General features: G+C 41.5%; 1 protein-coding gene across 2 annotated transcripts in view; it reads right to left on the reverse strand.

Annotated features, from left to right (window-relative positions):
* The window catches only part of ssbp4 (single stranded DNA binding protein 4), a 118,583-nt gene that overhangs the window by 18,889 nt on the left and 79,363 nt on the right, over window positions 1–20,331 (reverse strand). For both annotated transcript variants that reach the window (XM_054729990.2, XM_015971526.3), the window contains exon 5: window positions 14,963–15,052. In XM_054729990.2, coding sequence (XP_054585965.1) covers window positions 14,963–15,052 — 90 coding nt within the window. The remainder of the gene's footprint in view (window positions 1–14,962; window positions 15,053–20,331) is intronic.

Raw genomic sequence — 20,331 nt, forward strand, 5'->3', positions numbered from 1 at the left:
GTTTCTTGTGATTCCAGTTTCAGTTTCAGCAGAGTGCTTTACTAGCTTAAAGCGTTTATGAAAGCATATTTCACAGTTTTACACCCCTCTATACGTAAACGTGACAAAACCCTAACCCTAACCAAATCACAGTACAATGGATTAATACTTCCCATTAAGTGCATCACAAAAACATACTAATGTGTGCTGATATAAGTTGGTATTTTGACACCACTGGAATCCTTGAGAAATCTTTTATAATTAGATTTAACAAAATAAAGCTAAACAACAAGCTTATTGGCAACTGTTTAAACACCAAAGTAAACCAAATCCCATGCAAGAGGCGTAACAGATAAGCATCCATTATTAATTATTACACGACATAATCAGGAGCAGGTATATTTGCAAAGTGTGTAAAATACCCAGTGAATGTGATTCTAGCTGTTGGTAGCTCTCAAAGACAATCAAATACAGACTCTGCACAATGTAAACAAGCATGGCAGACACATAAACAGTGCAGACCAAGGGAGGATTTACCAATGAAGAAGATCGGGGGCTCTGCCCGGATGACTTTGTGATGTTTTAAAAATGATACTTTCCAACCACCATAAGCAAGACAAAAATATTCATAACACTGTCTCGTTATGCAGTTTCTTTGTACCACAACTTACTGACACTTTTCTAATCGATTCAAAAACCTGAATCATCACAGCGAACGTCCTAATATTCATGTTTGCATCAGCCATAGATGCCTCTCAGGTGCAGTGTGCATGCTGCTGAAGCCCTTCTTCTTCAGGGGAGGCACAGGCAGGCTACTTGTGCAGCTGCTGCCTCTCTGGTGGACATTGGTATCACACGTCACTTCAAACCTATTTTAGGTACAATTCAGAATCAGGGCTTTTCGGAAAACATCCAGAGCTTGAGCCCAAGTAGCAACCCCCTAACACCCCCTTGTGCAGACATACAGGGTAGACAACATGTACACCTGCTGCAGATCAACTGTTTAGAATGATGATGGCATGGTAAAATAAACCATTGTTCTGGTTTGTAGTTCTGCTCTGTTGACTTTTGTATTATCTGCCAGATAGGAGAAGTTCAACAAGACTGTATCCAGGGTGTGAGGGATCATTTTCGGTAAGCTCACAGTGAATATGAGATCGGCATTAAGCTAAAAAAGAAACAAACTGCAGGAGAAGTCCATAATTAAAATCATTCTTCAGGAACTGAACAACATAAGCCAGATTTGTGTTTGTGAATTTGGCTCCACCCCCTTGGTCAAAATCAGAAAATAAATGCAGCGTGTCCAATTTAGACACGTACCATATAATTACCACACAACTATCATATCTAATCTGTTAGCCCAACAAGGAATGCTTGTAATAAGATTTGCCACTGACATTAACAAAGGGTCACGCTGATTCTCATGTACAGGAGCCGTTAACTGCCACAACGAGGTCAGATCAATTCAGGAGGAATGCTGTAATCAGTGTTCAATTACGATAATGTTGCCAAAAGGATCATTTTGTAGTTTATCCTAATGTGGTACTATTTCCTCCACATTTACCTCCATGATACTCAATCCAGTTACAGAATCTGAGCAGCAAGGACCCAACATGTAACCCCAGTCAAACGAACGGTGGCTAACAAACAAAGGTATAAGAATCAGGCCCAGCATTTCTGAAGTTATTCTGTAACACTGATCAGTTCTGAAATAAAGACATCATCACTGATCTCAGCTTTCATGTACACTGAACTGCATGACCTTTAACCTCTTTTGTCTCCTCTCAGCTGACTCTAGATCAGGGGTGTCAAACTCATTTTAGCTCAGGAGCCACATTGAGGGAAATCTAGTCCCAAGTGGGCCGGACCGGTAAATTAAAAACAACTTCAGATTGTTTCCTTTGTTTTAATACAATCAATATAAAACAAGGCTGGAGCCTGAGGACAGTGTATCCAAAATAGTACAAGTACAACACCTGAAGTATACTTGAAAATTTGAAAAAACTAAAAAAATCTATAAATAAAAAAAACATTCCTTAGTGATTCAAAGAGCTTACAGATCACATGGCAAGATCAGTTTCATGCAGCACTTAAAGTATATTTGACTCATTTTACTTTACATCTTTTAGCTTTCACCAGCACATCGATATCAGAAGTCACATCCTGAGTGGCGGCCAACTTCAGGATGTGATTCAAGTTCTTGTGTGAGCCTTGAGCGCAGCTTTGTTTTATTTATACTCGTTACAGAGGAAACCTGCTCACAAAGATAAGTTTATTTTCACTCTACATTGTAAAGTATGAAAATAAAGTTTTCACAACCATCTCGCAGGCCGGATTTAACCCGCTTGTGGGCCGGATCCGGCCCGCGGGCCGCATATTTGACACCCCTGCTCTAGATGAAGCAGTGGCAGCGTCTCTGTGACTTACTGCACATTCAGACGGAATGAAAGTGGACCACCCACTGCCAGACCAGGCTTATCCACTCCTTTGCCAATCCCCTCCAGTATCAGGTAACATAACAGGTGTGTGTGTGTGTGTGTGTGTGAAAGAGATGTTCACCGGAAAAGTAAAGAGTGCAATTATGAGAAATTCTTTTTTTTCAGAAGACACAGAAGGATCTTCTCCTCTCCAGTGCGGAGTGTGTTTTACAGTATGGACCACCATGATAATAGGTGAAGGATTAGGTGACTGACCATGTACAATATAATGTCTCACACACACACATGCACACACACACACGCTCCAAAAACTGATTTCTTTCGGTTTTTGCCCAACATGTTACACTATTAACTGACTTAGTCTGCTCATTGATCCTAAAGTAGTCATCAATAAAAATGCAAACATTAATTTAAACGAATGAACCTTAAATAAGCAGGAAATGAGAGAAATAATGGGGAGAAAGAAGCTTCTAAGTTTCTGTGCGTGTGTAACTAGATGTGTGTAAATCTGTGTTTGATGTGTAACTTGTGTTTACATTTGTGTGTGTAACTTTAGCTCCTACACATACAAATCGCTGAAAACACAAATCACCTGGTACACTTGGAAAAAACTACATTACATCCAAGTACAAACATCATTTTGGGACTCTTTTCACGCCTGACAGATTTGTGTGTAACATTCTGACTCTATGAGTGAAAACATATGGATTGCTATTAAAATGTCTATTTTAATAGAAATAGCACCAATTTAAGTTGTTTTTAATGTATTTGATGTTTTTAAAGTAGACTTTGCTTCTTACTTGTTCATCAAAAATGTCAGATTGGCTTTGCTCCTGGCGAAACTTGTAGATATGTTTTCTTGTAGATACTATTGGTAATTTAAAACACCAATAATTTAATAAAATATCCAATCTGGCAGCAATCTGTTTGTGGAAACTTTAAACCTTCTACAGCGAACCTCTTTACCTGCATGTACTTTCTATGAAGGCAGCAGCTACACAAGTACCTGCATCCGCTCGTAGCCACCCTCCCCCCTCCTGCCCGTGACGGCTCCCTCCCTAAACGAGTGTTCTGCTGGCATGGCTGGGACAGCGGTATGCCGACTGAGCCGAGCACCAGGAAGCTGTGGGCGCTGCTGCTGCTACACCAGGAAAATAAACACGCCTGACTGACAGCTTGAAACAAGTTGGATCTCACAGGCACAGACTCGCTCGTCAGCGCCGCTCGTCCTAAAGAGGCACAAACGTTGAACTCAGCAGCTTTCTCTCCTCCCCGGAGAGGTCCTTCTTTTCCTCTCCAAAACATGCACATTCATTTTACTTTAATGCACTAATTCTATTAATGTCTTAATTGTGAAAGAGGATGATCCAAGAGGCGGTCACGTTGAAGCCACTTCTTAACAAGCTACCCAACAAGCAGCTTGTCAATAATTTATTTGGTGTTCTGGGTGTGTTTACTTAGTTGTATATACAGTGTATTCTGGATGTTCTGGCACAGTTTGTATCAGAGCCAGAGTGTCCTCTGCCACTCTGAGTGTATGTGTGTGTGTGTGTGTGTGTGTTTTGGATGGTTAACACCAGCTGTACTGGCTCGTTCTGTCTCTCAGCAGGTTCACACTGAGGCTAATGCAGCGCTAGCTCTGTCTGACCTCAGAGGTTATTGTTGCCGAGCCATCCCTTGTGTGTGTGTGGGAGCGTGCATGCATATGTGTGTGTGTGTGTCTAACAAGACACCCCTGCGGGGTCTGACTGCACTGACCCAACTGCAGCAGTGTGGTTCTCCTCTGCACACACTGAGCTTTAGTCCCTTTAGGAGGACATTGCAATCACTCGCACTCATACATGACAGTAAACATAAGCACAGCATGCATCATTCCAGCTCTTATGAACTTGATCTAATCCTAATCTCACCAGATTTAAGAGTTTATCTTGTGGGGACCTTATTTTTGTCACTAAATTGGACCAGAGTCTTTACAGTGGGATTCTGAAAACATGTTTTTTTGTTGTCTCTGCAGCAGCAGATGGGGACACATCCAAACATGCACAGAGCTCCTCTCTTCTTCTTTCTCTATAATGTGCTATAATGGAGCGTAGCATCCCGAGGCTTTCCTGCTATTACATCTGAATGGGCCAGCATATGGCCTTTATGGATGCACTGTTCTCTCTACAGGTCCCTGCAGAAACACAGCGCGGGAACATTTCAGCTGTCACACAGGTGTACGCAGGGCAAGCTTTACAACAAGCTGGTTGAGGTGTGTGTGAGCATGCAAGTGCTTGTGTAATGTTATTTGTAGGAGAGGGGAAGGGGGAGTGTGTGTGTGTGTGTGTGTGTGTGTGGGGGGGGGGGGTACATGGGGAGCGTTAAATGAAGCAATTAATAAAATCATTTTCTACCCGGCTAAGGAGATAACAGCTTGGCACAGTACCACGAGCCCATCAACACAACCCCCTCGCCTCCTCAACACTCATTTCAGCTTAAGGAAGACCCACACCGCTGCCCCTCATGGACCACTAAGAGGGTGAGGGAGGGAGAGAGGCGTGGAAGACTACCGGCTCTTTTTGGAGTTTCTCTGATTCTGTTCATAGCAGCTAACACTAGAGGGCAGTGTGTAACTGTCAGGAGACTACCGGACACACACACACACACACACACACACACACACACACACACACACACACACACACACACACACACACACACACACACACACACACACACACACACACAAACACACACACACACACACACACACACACACACACACACACACACACACACACCTAGAGCACAAAGCAGCCTGCATCACTGAACACAACAAACAAAGCCAGAAGAACAGCAACACAGCACACACACACACACACACACACACACACACACACACACACACACACACACACACACACACACACACACACACACACACACACACACACACACACACACACACACACACACACACACACACACATGCACACACTCTCATTGTCATTCCTTGCTAACATTCCAGAGAGAGTAGTGGTAGCTAGCCTAAGGTCTCCTGCTTGCTCATGGTATATACCACAGCAGCACTTCAGCTCCGAGACGGGAACACACCATCTTCCACATATAGGAGGGGTGACCCCCCCCCCGCCACCCCTAAACAAAGACACATAATAGATACATAGGAGGGGATTTAAATGTTCTAACATTATTCCAAATGGTTCTTATATGATTTACACCGAGCAAAAGTCTCAAGGCATAGGGTACAAATTCATGCAAACATCTAGAGCAATAATGAAGCTTTAACTGACATTTACTTCATTAAAGATTAAACACTTTTAAGGTGTATCTAATGATGTGAAGCAAACACAGGCAGGTTGATTAAAATAACAGACAAAAATAAAGTCCTAAATTCAGATAAATGTTTGGACTTTGTCTCTTAAAATGCAGAAGTAGCTCTAAACACTAACTACTAACTAAGTTCTGCACACTGACTCAAGCTCAAAAGCATGTTGGCATGTGACACTCTGAGCTACGGCACTTAAAACTTAAAATGAGGATTGAAAAGATCCTGAGATTTTACCTGTTACTCTGTCCCATGTATTTTTAGTCCATATATTGTCTTTCATGGTATTTTCAGTGGATTTTAATGTGGTTATGTTGTTTGTTGTCCTTCTGACTGACATAACGACCCTCTAGACCAGGGGTGTCAAACTCATTTTAGCTCAGGGGCCACATTGAGGGAAATCTAGTCCCAAGTGGGCCGGACCGGTAAATAAAAACAACTTCAGATTGTTTTCTTTGTTTTAATACAATCAATATAAAACAAGGCTGGAGCCTGAGGACAGTGTATCCAAAATAGTACACGTACAACACCTGAAGTGTACTTGAAAATTTGAAATAAATAAAAATTGATAAATCAATAAAAAAACATTCCGTAGTGATTCAAAGAGCTTACTGATCACATGGCTAGATTAGTTTCATGCAGCACTTCAAGTATATTTGACTCATTTTACTTTACATCTTTTAGCTTTCACCAGCACATCAATATCAGAAGTCACATCCTGAGTGGCAGCCAACTTCAGGATGTGATTCAAGTTCTTGTGAGCCTTGAGCGCAGCTTTGTTTTATTTATACTCGTTACAGAGGAAACTTGCTCACAAAGATAAGTTTATTTTCACTCTACATTGTAAAGTATGAAAATAAAGTTTTCACAACCATCTCGCGGGCCGGATTTAACCCGCTTGCGGGCCGGATCCGGCCCGCGGGCCGCATGTTTGACACCCCTGCTCTAGAAGTTAGGATGATAGCTCTTCCATAACCTGATCCCTTCATGGGGTCACTGATTATTACAGGCACATTAGTAGCACTCATTTTTAAATCTTTTTGTCTAATAATTGAATGTATTGTGATTGATTTTGTTTGTGTCTATTTTTTACCTTTCTGACAATTATACATAAAATTAGCAAACATGTAAACAAAGTGTTTTCTTTAAAGGTTGCAAGATTTTCAGACTTTATTAGTCTGATGAAAGGTTGCTGCTTAAACTTTAATGTAATGTTTTCATTCCTCTCTATTGACGTGTGGATCATGCTTGTCCTTCTTAGATGTGTGCTTTTTGAGCTCCTTTTTTCTTCAAGGTTCTAGAACAAAACAAGAAACATTACGCAAAAAGTATAATTTAATATTTCTGAGTAAAATGATAAGTTAATGCTGGACTCGGTGAACATAAAACTGATTTTGCATCCTAAGAAGATTATGATGACTTCTTTAAGAAGACAGAAGCAACTCCAGTCTGATTTGATGCTTATTTAATGCATAAATGAACCACAGGAGGTTTATTTAGTTCTGTATTGCAACACTGATCTTTTTACAATCCACTTCTGTAAACATATCATGCAAATCAAAGTATTTTGAAATCACTTTGATATTTTTCTTAAATGTCCAAACTACACGGCATTTAGTTTATCTCAAATAAAAAGACAGTTTCAAACCCTTTTTTCTGTATTTTCTTTACATATTGAGATGTTTAGTTGAGCTACACTTATAAATAAAGTTAACTCACTTAAGTTCAGGCAAAATTTTTATTTCAGTTGAGAATTTAAATCATTTCCCTGCAGTTTCAAAACAATAATTAAGGCATTAATGCATCTGAACTCTGCAGAATTTGTGTATCATCCCATCAACAGGTGTGTGTGTGTGTGTGGTGTGTGTGTGTGTGTGTGTGTGTGTGTGTGTGTGTGTGTGTGTGTGTGTGTGTGTGTGTGTGCCAAAACTGGTTTCTTACATCTGTCTCAAAAGTAGTAAAACCTCCAGTTTGGATATATTGAGCTGATAGATGTCTCTCACACACACACACACACACACGCACGCACGCACGCACGCACGCACGCACGCACGCACGCACGCACGCACGCACACACACACACACACACACACACACACACACACACACACACACAGGCTACAGATCATTCTTTAACCATGACAACTGATTTCATGAGCCAGTGATGAGCATCAGCAAACACTGGACGGGGACATCCACGAGGACAAAACAACTGCGGACGATTGACTTGTCACTTGAGGAGAATCATTAAAAATCATTTTTAGTCCTGTTGAGTATGAGCGGTGACGATACGAGTTAAAGACGGCCCCTCTGCTCACTGGCTTCATTTCAAGTAAAAGTGAGAAGACCTGTCAGAGCACTCTTAACTGGATCATTTTCTTTAGAAAATTTGATTCAATGTACTCTTTCACATCTGCTAGAAAAAGTCTTTTAAATACTTTTATAATGGTTTTCCAAACAAAATTTTTAAGTTTCTTATGTCAAGTGGCTAAAGAAGAGCTTGAGCACAAGTTATTTCACTTTCTAACACGAGAAGTTCTGGTTAAATACATTCTCTTGTTTCTGGTGAAGAAGAAAAAAGAAACAATGATTCTGTTTGGGTAGCTGAACACCAAGGGATGCCAACATGGACTTTATTTTTCATAAAATATGTGTTTTACAAAAATATGTGAACCTCCATTAGAACACTGCCACATGCTCTGTGTGTGATATAGATGTAAACATATAACGATGTTTGCTGCTGCAATGTCAAATGGAGAGTAAAAAAGGGTTAACTACAAAAATAAAAAACCCTTTTCACTTTAGAATTAGCATCAATAATCACTTGCCATCATTAATACTGGGTTTATTAACACAGTTTGTGCAGAAATAGGATCCTCATGTGTAAAAAAACAGCTGTGACAAGCCAAGATGTCCTAAAATTGAGTCAGGGCCTTCAAAAACAAAATATATAACAATATATCTTTTCCAGTCATAAATCATTTTATTATTGAGATTATTTTTATTTATAGAAATCTAAAATAAAGTATTTTCCAGATAGCTCCAAAATCCAAAGATATTAGAAGACAAGAAAATAAATAAATATAACTTGTAGAAAGGTCATCAGGAACATCTAATATTCTAGTAAAAGCCATGATGTCGGCTCTCTATGAGGTTTATTATAGAAAAATAAAATGCTTGCAGAAAATGTGGACCAAAATAAAACCCAAAAACATGAGTGAAAGACTAAATCGGCCTCTTTGGCGTGAGGTCAGATCTTTGACCCTCAACAACTGTTGTCCCAAAGCCTATTTCTCTAGTTCTTCATGTCTCTATTTAGGATTCATCTTCAGACTCAGCAGAAGTAAGCAAAGTAAAAGCAGTGACAATAAATTAACCACACCTTCACCATGCACCTGCAGCATGTCGGCTCTGAAAAAGATCTTAATTCCAACTTTGATTTCAGGCAGCCCCATCTTAAACCTGCTAACCAAACACCTCTGTTGTGCTTTTTAGGGGCTTTTTGTTTTTGGTGGGGTGAAGAACGACATTCCTGAAGAAGCCACTGGTCTACAGACCTAATGTACAACCGATAATTTTCGTTTTGATTATTGATTTTGATCTACCACATGGATATGGCAGAATCGTGCCAGGAGAGACGTGTGGGGTTTAATCTGGATCACATAACTAGAGAGGACAGTTTACCTTTTCCTTGTTTGTGGAAAAACTCCTGACATCTCAGTGTCCTCTGCTGCTTTTTTCCTCCCTTCCCTGTCATTAACTCCCACCACCACCATCTCCCCCGTTCTTGTCCTCCCCAGAAGGCCATGACGCAGCAGGAACGGACTTTTACAGAGGGGGAGATCATATACCAAACGTATACCCCCCCCCCACACACACACACACATGAATTACCTTCTATTTCTTCTCCTGTCTGCCTGAATTAGGTCCTTCTGTTTAGCTGCTGTTTGCTGCAGGATCCTTCAGCCAGGTTTGATGGGAGCTTCGGTTTTAACTGAAATCAAAGCCTTCCTGTGCAATTGATCCAGACGCATGTCTGCATCGCTCCACGTTTACACCGCTTACAGACTCAGTGCTAAACACATGTTTCTGATATTTATGTTTGTCAACGGTAGTAACTGAACTAACTACCAACACTAGTCTGGTGCAGGATGATCCTTGGTAACACTTTACAGTAAAGGTCACTTTATTAATGTTACTTAGTGCATTATTAAGCGTTAATAAACTTTTAAATGAAGTATTAACAGCTATTTAATTTTAAGTAATGCAGCCATATATTGGGAGCATTGACTACGTTTACATGCAGCCAATATCCGGGTTATGATCGGGTTAAGGTCGGTATTCGGGTTTCTGAGTTGATCAGAATAACCCGTTTACAAGCACAAATAGGAAGAGTTAACCCTAACTTGAATAACCCGATTTAAATGCGGACGTTGGGGTAGCGTCAGGACGTATGGACTACGTCCAGACGCAATATGCGTCATTTCCGGTTCTTCTTGTTCCGGTATCCGTGAAAACAACAACATGTTTCCCAGTTCAGAAGAGATAGCGACCGCGTTTGTTTGCGCTTTAGTTTCCTCGTCACTCCAAAAGTGTGGTGCTGTGCCGCGACTCGCCATGTTGCTCCCAACTTGTTGTTTACTTCCGGTGTTCTGGCGCATAAAAGACGTCTCGCTACTCAAAAGACCAAGATTCCTTGTGAACAGAGCATGCGCAGAACACACGCTTTGATGGGGGTATCCCGATATGCGTTTACACGACCAAACATTCGGGTTAGAAAAGGATTACCCCAGGTGTAGTAACCGGGTTTTTAAAAACCCGGTTATGAGCATATCCGGGTTTTTGGCGGTGTTTACATGGACCTGCGGAACCGAGTTATTGTGAATATTCGGGTTTTAAAAGGGTTACTGGCTGCATGTAAACACACTGATTGATAAAGGGATCCTTTGTTTATTAATGCTTAATAATGCACTAACATTAATAAAGGTACCCTTATTATAAAGTGTTGCGAGAAACTTTATTTGAAATTATTTTGTACTGTTATGTTGACATATACAAAGATGGACGATAAGTCTCTGTGTCTATTGTTGAAACACAAAGACACAAGATTCTGTTTACAGTGATGGCCATGTTGGATGTTTTACAACCAGTTGGCACTAGGGTTGTCACGGCGTGAAAATTTAACCTCACGGTTATTGTGACCAAAATTATCACGGTTTTCGGTAGTATGGTGGTATTTTTTTTAAACATGTTACATTTTCAGACAACAAAATAAATCCTATATCAGGAAAATATTGTCCTTGGTTTGTGTTCCAGTGAGCTTTGCAGATGTGGGAAAATGTCATCAGGCAGTAATCATCGTTAAATTCATAATTATTCTCGGAGAGAGACCAACTCTTATCTGCCCCTGGGAGCCCCGTAATGCATAGCGCCATTTCAACATGGGGGTGTCCGCGACACGGTTTATATGCAGGTAGCGGCGCTGCGCCTGCTTTATATAGCCACTCGTTGCATTCTCCCTCAACCCAAATCCTCGGATCACACATTTTAGCTAAAACGCTAACGTTAGCTTGCCTTGCGTTGACTGTAGAGTTGTGGGTGATGCTCATGCAGATGTGTCATGAGATTTGAAGCGTTGCTGCCTTTCACAGACACTTTTTCTGCACGTGCTGCAAACAGGACAGCCGTCTTCTATAAACTCCCTCGGCATTCTTCAAATATCCAAAAAATGCCCGTACTTCCCACTTTGTCTTCTTTGGGGGATAATAAATGTCCTGAGCACTGCCATCTCCTCCTTTGGCCATTATTTCAGCTTTAGCTTCAAGAAAGTTTTGGTTGTAAACAACAAAGTGCACATGTGCCGCCGGCAAGTTCAGCAGATGATAAGGTGGCTGGTAAGGGTCACCGCGCCTACACCGCAGCCACGGTAAACCCACAGAGATAATATAGTTTTTTAAAAACAAGACGGTTATTATTATTGTCAACTTTTTTACCGGGGTTTACCGCTACACCGGTTACCGTGACAACCCTAGTTGGCAGACTGTTTGGGCTGAAAGTCCTAACATCACTTGATGTTGGACATGCAGCATCAAGGCAAGTATTATGTCAACCAAAATAGGCCAAGAAGTCCTGATAAAATATAATTTGAGACATAAGTTTGTTAATTTTTGTAGGAATAACGTCTCAGGAGAACCGTTGTTAGAACGTTTTAAATACAGCGGTACAGTCGTATCACTGGAAGGGCTCGCTGTGTGTGTAGAGGTGACTCATACTGGAGCCGTTAAATCTCAGTCAGTTGTGAGAAAATGTTTTTAACAGAAAATAATTAAAACTCAGAGGTGATGATGGACTGGACTGCCTGAGTCTATGGAAGTATAAAAACAAACAGAACATTGTTTTTTGTTTGTTTGTTGTTGTTTTGTTTTCATAGGCAAGGACAAATTGAGAGCTTTTTACATTTATTTTGCCTCATAAAAAATTCCTTCAAGGTATCTGCCCTTAAAGGCCTTTAGCCAATGATCAACGACGGACTAAATAAATGGATCCAATCATAGCAGTGGTTTTTACAGTTGTCAACATAACGATTAATCAAACTTTAGAGGACCTTTGGAAAGAAAACTCCTCTCAGCACCTCTGTCCCAGCTTCGCCCCTCATCCCTCCCTCTCAGGACAGAATCCAGAGCAACGTTTGGGTCACCTGTGTTAATTACCACGATGTCCGTGACACTAATTTCTGCAACACACACGCCACACAAGGACAGTACATGCAGAGATGTTGGTGAGTGTGCACGTGTCCCTGAGGTGTGTGTGTGTGTGTGTGTGTATGTGTGTGTGTGTGTGTATGCGTGTGTGTGCGCGCGCGTGTGTATGCGTATGTGTGTGTGTGTATGCGTGTGTGTGTATATGTGTGTGTGTGTGTGTGTATGCGTGTGTGTGTATATGTGTGTGTGTGTGTGTGTGTGTGTGTGTGTGTGTGTGTGTGTGTGTGTGTGCATGTGTGTGTGTGTATGCGTGTGTGTGTGTGTGTGTGTGTGTGTGTATGCGTGTGTGTGTGTGTATGCATGTGTGTGTGTGTGTGTGTGTGTGTGTATGTGTGTATGTGTGTGTGTATGTGTGTGTGTGTGTGTGTGTGTGTGTGTGTGTGTGTGTGTGTGTGTGTGTGTGTGTGTGTGTGTGAAATAATAAACAAAAAAACAATCATTTTAAAGACAAGAGGAGTGTGGAGAGTGAGGAAATGCCATGGAATAGGATGCTGAGCATACAGCGGAGAGAGGAAAATAAAAACTGACCTGAAGTTCAACTGAGCAATGACTGAACAACAAGGAAACCTCAGTTTACTGCATATCGTTCATTCACACTCTCACATCCACAGCTAAGTGACTTTAGCCCCACACCCCCGGTGTGACTGAGGAGGAGCGATGGGAGGATGAGTAATCCCAACAATGTAGGTGAGGGAAATCTGCATCCCCCTTCATTACATCTGCATCCCCCTTCATTACAACGAATGAATGTGTTGCAGAAAACTCAGTAGCCTGCACTTTCAGCACAGATCGCAGCCATTATTCCACCAAGGAACGAACGTAAGCTCCAGCAGCAAGCTACGTGAGAAGCTCCAGCTCAAGCCGAATGATGCAATTCGACACCTTTAATACGCGCTGCTTTATTGGTAACGATGTCAGCTTGATTTAAGAAAAGCTGGTGTTGAGGTCAGTGTAGAGGGAGCTGTTTGTCTTTGGCGCTTTTCACTGTGAGGTCCCACAGCACCTTTGTGTTTTCTTCACGTTTGACTACCCAGAGATATCACAGGATGGAAGGGAAGCTAAAAGTTCCTCTTCCCCTCTGCCTGTCTGTCTGCATGTCTGTCTGCATGTCTGTCTGCCTTGTGCAGTCTATTTATGGAAAGCAATGTCACTCATGCAACACCATCAGATAGTTTTCTCTCTGGCCTGCTCACAGCTCATACATCATTAACACTCTCCACGACCCCAGCACACACACACATGCGCGCACGTACAGACACACACACACACTGCACACTGCATGATCTGCTGTCAATCAGCCTGCTATAAAAAAGCTTTCACCATCTCACATTAGATGTGGTGCAGAGACACTTTATTTGATTACTCCTTTGCATAGCTGAATACGCTTAACTCATTCATAAAGACCAGATGCTGCTTATGAATGTGTGTCCATTTTGTTTTTGCCTGAAAAGTGTCAGTTAAATACATTTGAATTAAAACAGGTTCATTATCTGTGATAATAAAACAAAGATTCATCTGAGTTGAAATGAATTAAACTAAAATTCAACTGTGATGAATTTATCCCAGTTATTTTACTGAAACATTAACAAGGAATACATATGTTTAGGAGTGAGAATACCAATGTGTCTTTTCTTAAAGGGATACAAAGCTCTTTAAACGAAATCAAATTTGTTTTACAAGAAAAGGACAAAAAAAAAAACACTCTCGTGTTTGTATTTATATATTTAACTAAAAACGTATGTTTAAGTTAGCTGTGAACCGGACCAAAGCTGTTCTCCGTGTTGTATTTTTTAAGCGGTTGATTTTGTATTTCTCTTTTAAGCGTTTTTATCCTGAAAATACCCGTAATGAAGGAAATGTTTTGCAGGAATGTATTAATTTCTACCCAAACTTTTTCAAACTGTGACTTTCCAAAGCGAAGGCTGATAGTTCAGACGTGCTCTATCACTTAAACAATTATCTGCTACAAAAACACCTATTTTAAACAAAAATTTAAAATTCATTCTTTCTCTATCCTTCAGCAATGTTGCAAACATCTGTGGAGATGAGGCTAGTTTAGGTACTTCTATTTTTAACGCGTGTCCAACTAGGTTTCCTCACCAGCAGAAATACCAAGAGAAGAGGAACTAGGGGGAAATGCAAACTGTCTCTCCCTCTAAACTAAATGCACACAGAAAATTCACCAGATGACAACAAATTATTTGAGTAGAAAGCATCAGCGAGCAGCAGGAGTTAACCACTCAACGATTCATGGACATATGGGGCAGAGGCAGACAAGGGAACACATCTGGACAAGGATTAGGACAGCTAAAGAGGCTAAAAAAGGAAGAGGAGACAGGAGGATGGGCTTAGTGTAGGCTAAATGGTGTGTGTGTGTGTGTGAGTGTGTGAGAGAGACAGTCAGGAGGTGATGTTGACAGCGGACTGATGAAGACAATGTCTCAGGCAAAGGTTCTTACTTGAAAGAAGCCTGGAGGCATGGGTCCTCCTGGCATGCCGTCATTGGGTGGCATGTTGCCCATCACTGGACTGGGAGCAGCGGCTGCACTCTGAAAAAACACAAAAGTATTAATTTTCTCAGGTTTTTTTTGGTAAAAAGAGTAACAAAAACTTACAGGATGAAGGTGCTAAAATATTCCTGCATGTGCCAAAATGATTAGGAGGTGTGACATTGTTTGGTGCAAAACTTTAAAGTGTGATTTTACTCTCTGGAATAAATGGAGTTACTATGAGTACTTGACGGGAATATGATGAATCCTATCATGAAATGCACACAGCCAAGTACTGTTACATTTCATCAGCAACAGAATTCAAAATTGGGACATGAGCAGAAATCAGATATAAGTTATTTGATTTATGCAACAGCCTTTTAATCTGCATGCACTCCCATCCTCTAAACATGTTTCTAGTTCTGTTTTCTCTGAACAGTGAAGAGATTGTGACTCTTCCTGCTCTGATTTGCTTCTGATGTTGACTCAGTATTTGGCCATGAGTGATTTGTCAGACTGAAATGAAAGAAGAACAAGAAAGTTAAGTTGAGAGAATATTCTGAGAACATCTAGGACGGGTGCTCCACATGCTCACAAGCAAACCCTTAAACTAACCTGACTTGGTTACAATTAACTATGACCACAGCCCAACCTTCACCGTGGAGAGCTAACGGCTACAAAGGTGACAGATTTCCACCGCTCATGAACTCAGCACCACAAAATATGCAGATACCCTCCCCGATGCAAGTGGATCTTTATTTGCTCCCATCAAAACCAATCCCACCGTGCATCGGCTGACCTGCACTGCTCAGGCGATAACTAACAAGCCCCGGGGCCGTGAAGCAGGATGCACACACTCGCACACAAAAGGGTGAATCAGAGGGCTTCTGAACAAAATATAAAGATGCTACAAAAGTCTGACATGAGCAGAAACATTTCACCTGATTGACCAGGGAAGAAGCAAAGGAGTCAGGAAGAAAAAGAACTCTGAAAATGTAACAAGAGGTATCCAGCAGCCAACTAAACATGCTACGTAAGGTCAGAGTATGATCCAGACCTTAACTGTGGGTAAGCATAGAAAAGACATTCAATAGACCAGAAAGTGAAGAAGAATTTATCCAACTCAACAGATATTCAAGAACAGATTTAAAGAAAACTGAAAGGTTGATCGGATCAGATATGATACGATACAAATAAAGACCACACACAAGACTGCTCATTAGGAAGAAGAAGAAGAAGAAGAAGAAGAAGAAGTAGAAGAAGAAGAAGAAGAAGAAGAAGAAGAAGAAGAAGAAGAAGAAGAAGAAGAAGTAGAAGAAGAAGAAGAAGAAGAAGAAAATATCATTTCTATAGCGCCTCTCAAGATAAAAATCACGAGGCGCTTCACAAAAGCAAAAAATGTGAAAATATAAAAAAAGCATTTAGAAAATGATTAAAAATATATTTAAAATGAGCAAAATAGACAATTGTGATTAAAAAAATGTAAAGAAAGAGAGAGAGAGTGAACAGGAAAGAGGGAAATCAGTGGATCCTGAGGAAGGTGGAATAGGTGGGGAGATCAGAACGAGGAGAGGGTGATTATGAAGATCACACCAAAACCAGCTTGAACAGGTGAGTTTTCAGCTGCTTTTTAAAGGAGACCACTGAGTCCACTGATCTCAGGCTCAGGGGGAGAGAGTTCCAGAGTCTGGGGGCCACAGCAGCAGATGATCTGTCACCTTTGGTCTTTAGCCTGGTGCTGCACAACCAGTAGGCTTTGATCACTGGACCTCAGGGACCTGCTGGGGGTGTAGGGACTAAGAAGATCACCAATTATGCAGCTAGGAATGATGGATGTGTGCCATTTTGTTTGCCACTAACATACAAGGGTTACGCCGGTATGCCAGTGAGTTCCCCTTTCGAGAAGCATTTCCCAAACTGATCCATGAAGGCTCATTACACGCTCACTCCCGCCTGTTCTGATTGTAGCACAGAGGCCAACACGAAAGCTTAGACCCTGCCCACTGTCTGATTATTCTCAGGTTCACTGACAAAATCAATCAATCAATCAAATTTTATTTCTAAAGCGCTTTTCAAACAAAGTGTGATTCAAAGTGCTTTACAAAATGACCCCAGATTCCCATAACAGGTTAAAAACATTAACAAACATATGCAATCACACGCACACACACACAGACTCACACACACACACACGAGTAAAAATTATATTAGGCTGAGTCCAGATGAGCCAAGTATGGTAACGCAAGGAAACACTATCAGAGGAGCCGTCTGTCCCGGCAGCATCAGGTCTTCCACACTAAGTCAGGGCGCTCAGTGGAGGGGGAGCATAGACCCCCACCTATAGAGCGCCCAGGAAGCTACAGTCGACCACCGCTCCCGGGGCAGAGGGCCCCCACAGAGGAAACACTGGAATAAAATGAGTAAAAATGTAATAAAAGAGCTAATATAAATGACAACAATTAGAAAATAAGTAATAAATAAAATCATAGACTGTAAAATAATAATTTAAATAATAAAACTGTGCTAAAATATAATCATATAGAACATGCAAAGCAAGTAATAAAATATAATCATGTAAAACGAGAAATAAAACTGTAGTAAATATTTAGATAAAAGCTAACCTAAAAAGATGGGTCTTGAGTCTGGACTTAAAAACATGAACGTTCTCTGCGGCCCTGAGGTCCTCTGGCAGCTCGTTCCAGAGGCGAGGGCCATAACACTGGAAGGACGCCTCGCCGTGAGTTTGTGTCCTGACTTTAGGGATGACCAGGAGACGCCTGCCAGAGGAGCGCAGAGTCCGCGAGGGTTCATATTGTAAAAGCAGTTCTGATAGATAAGAAGGCCCAAGACCATTAAGACACTTAAAAACCATTAGAAGAACCTTAAAATTGATCCTGAAACATACGGGGAGCCAATGCAATGATTCTAAAACTGGTGTCATGTGCTCCCGCCTCCTGGTCTTCATCAGGACACGTGCTGCCGAATTTTGTAAAATTTGTAAGCCTGAGATGCTCTTTTTGGGAAGACCAGAAAGCAGGGCATTGCAGTAGTACATTTCTTACATTCTTTTTGAAAATGATCAGTCACTCTGAGTTTAACATGCAGGCTGAATGTGACAGCAGTATTCTACTCCTATTTCCTGCATTAGCTTCTGAAAAACGCTCGGTTCAGAAAAGCCTGACAGCTCTACGTCACTTAGCATGTACAGACTCACCCATCTTGACTCGTGACGGGGAAGGCTGTTGTTGCTTTATCGTCCAGGAAACAGCAGATAACTCCTCGGCAAGTAGAGTTAGCACCACTGTTAGCATTAGTAGCTCCCCCACACAACAGAACTCCTCCAGGCTTGTGTTATTTGTGGAGATAAAACATCAACGTTGCAGAGCAAACAGAGTCAGTGGTAGAGTCGCGTTAGCCAATCAAAGGCGAGATCTCCAAATATCAGATGTAAGACCTCTCCAGCTGATTTCTATGTTCTCAAACAGGTGCACCAGAGCTTTTCCCCCCTAGAGAACGACTTACAAGGCATTCAAACCTACTAGAAACCATTGCTAATGTATTAAACATATGAGGAAAGTTGACTTTTAAGTGAAAAAACTACGCCTCTATGTGAAAATGATGTCAAATTAGCAGCAGAACCAAACGTCATCATTGTCACTCCTCCTTCAGTTGTTTGTGCTTTTCTTAATAACTGGTCAGAGTGGGTGGGGAGGTGGCACATAGAGCTGCCTTCCAACACCATTCATAAACATAGCAGGCTCTAACAACACTAGCGTGTGTTTATACATCCAGGTTGTGTTTATAAACCATTCTCAATCAGAGATCACTAAAGACAGCGTCTGTCTGCACGCTAAACGCTAAAATACTGTTTTAATAATATCTGCTTGCTGGATTAATGAGGCAAATCAGAGACAGCGTCAGACGAGAATCTGTTTTAGCAGACAAATTCATATCAGCACAAACATTCATGAACGGCACACCCTGAGATGCTTCATGTGACACACTGAATTTAATTAGGACCTAGTGACAAAAGGTATTTCTTTCCCAACAACTGTCATCAAAAATTACATCTATGTATTAATAGAGGAACTATTTTATTGTTTTTAGAGTGAATCTGTGCCCTAATTGTTACTATTAACTCTTAAACCATGAACCATGAGTTCTCATTACTGAGACCCCACCTGAACCCAACCCGAGCCCTGTCCAAATGATTTACAACCTAAAGGGAAGGCTCTCTCTCTCTCTCTCTGCAGACCTTGGGTTGCTGTGTTATTACCTGCCCTGATCTGTGTGGGTCCATTGTGAGGTCTGGTAATAATTATTGAAAGATAAACATGTTTTTTAGAGTCAAGATGGACTGTGTGAAGTGTGAAAATGAGATGCTGCTCTTTTCAGTAGCTGCTGATTATTTCCTAGTCTGTGGCACGGCCGTCCTTTCAAATTAATCCATTTACTTTGAATGATGTCTGCGTTTTTATTTTAAGACTTATATTGTGAACCGCTATAGCAGAAAGGACATAATGAAAATGTGTGAAACCAGCTCTACGGAGGGACCAACTTTGTCTCACATTTATGTCACAAAAAAATAAATGAATAAAAAAGACCCAACAAAAACTGAACTGGGAACCGAGACACAGCTGGTGATGTGATTCATCCTTTTCCAACCAGAGAGCAGCCTGGGCTGACTCAAAGACGTCAGCAGAAACAATAGGCTAAATTCAGGATATTTTCATGCACATCCACAAAGTATACCCGGTTAACCAGCTGTGGCGTTTCTGAGAGCACTGGAGAGATCAGCAGCAACAAAGAAAACAGACAAAGGCAATAAGGGAGAAAAAGAGGATGAGCAGAGAGAAAGAAGATGCTTGGATGGGTGGCACAGCATCTCACGGAGAGGAGGACGAGTGAATGGAAGAGGTGCTGCAGGCATGGAAGTATGTGTGGTGAGCATTTGTGTGTGTGTGTGTGTGTGTGTGTGTGTGTGTGTGTGTGTGTGTGTGGCTGCCTGCCTCAGCCAGCCAACGAGCCTCCACAGTATTCAGGTGAAGCAGCAGCAAAAGGCCCCTTCTCCTAGTTGTCATGGCAACCCCGACCTCAGCTTCTGCTCTCCAGTGCCCATTAAAACCCTCAGGCCGTCAATCATCAGCATGGCCAGGGAGCAGGGAAGGAGAGCAAGAGAGAGAGAGAGAGAGAGAGAGAGAGAGAGAGAGAGAGAGAGAGAGAGAGAGAGAGAGAATGACAGAAAGAGAGAGAGAAGAAAGAAAGGAACACGAGAGAAAAGAAGAGGAAGACGTGGAGTTTTAAAGCAGCCTGCATCGTTTGATAGCTGCCCTGTTTGC

The sequence above is a fragment of the Nothobranchius furzeri genome, chromosome 8 (assembly GCF_043380555.1).
Source record: "Nothobranchius furzeri strain GRZ-AD chromosome 8, NfurGRZ-RIMD1, whole genome shotgun sequence".
NCBI classification, from domain to species: Eukaryota; Metazoa; Chordata; class Actinopteri; order Cyprinodontiformes; family Nothobranchiidae; genus Nothobranchius; species Nothobranchius furzeri.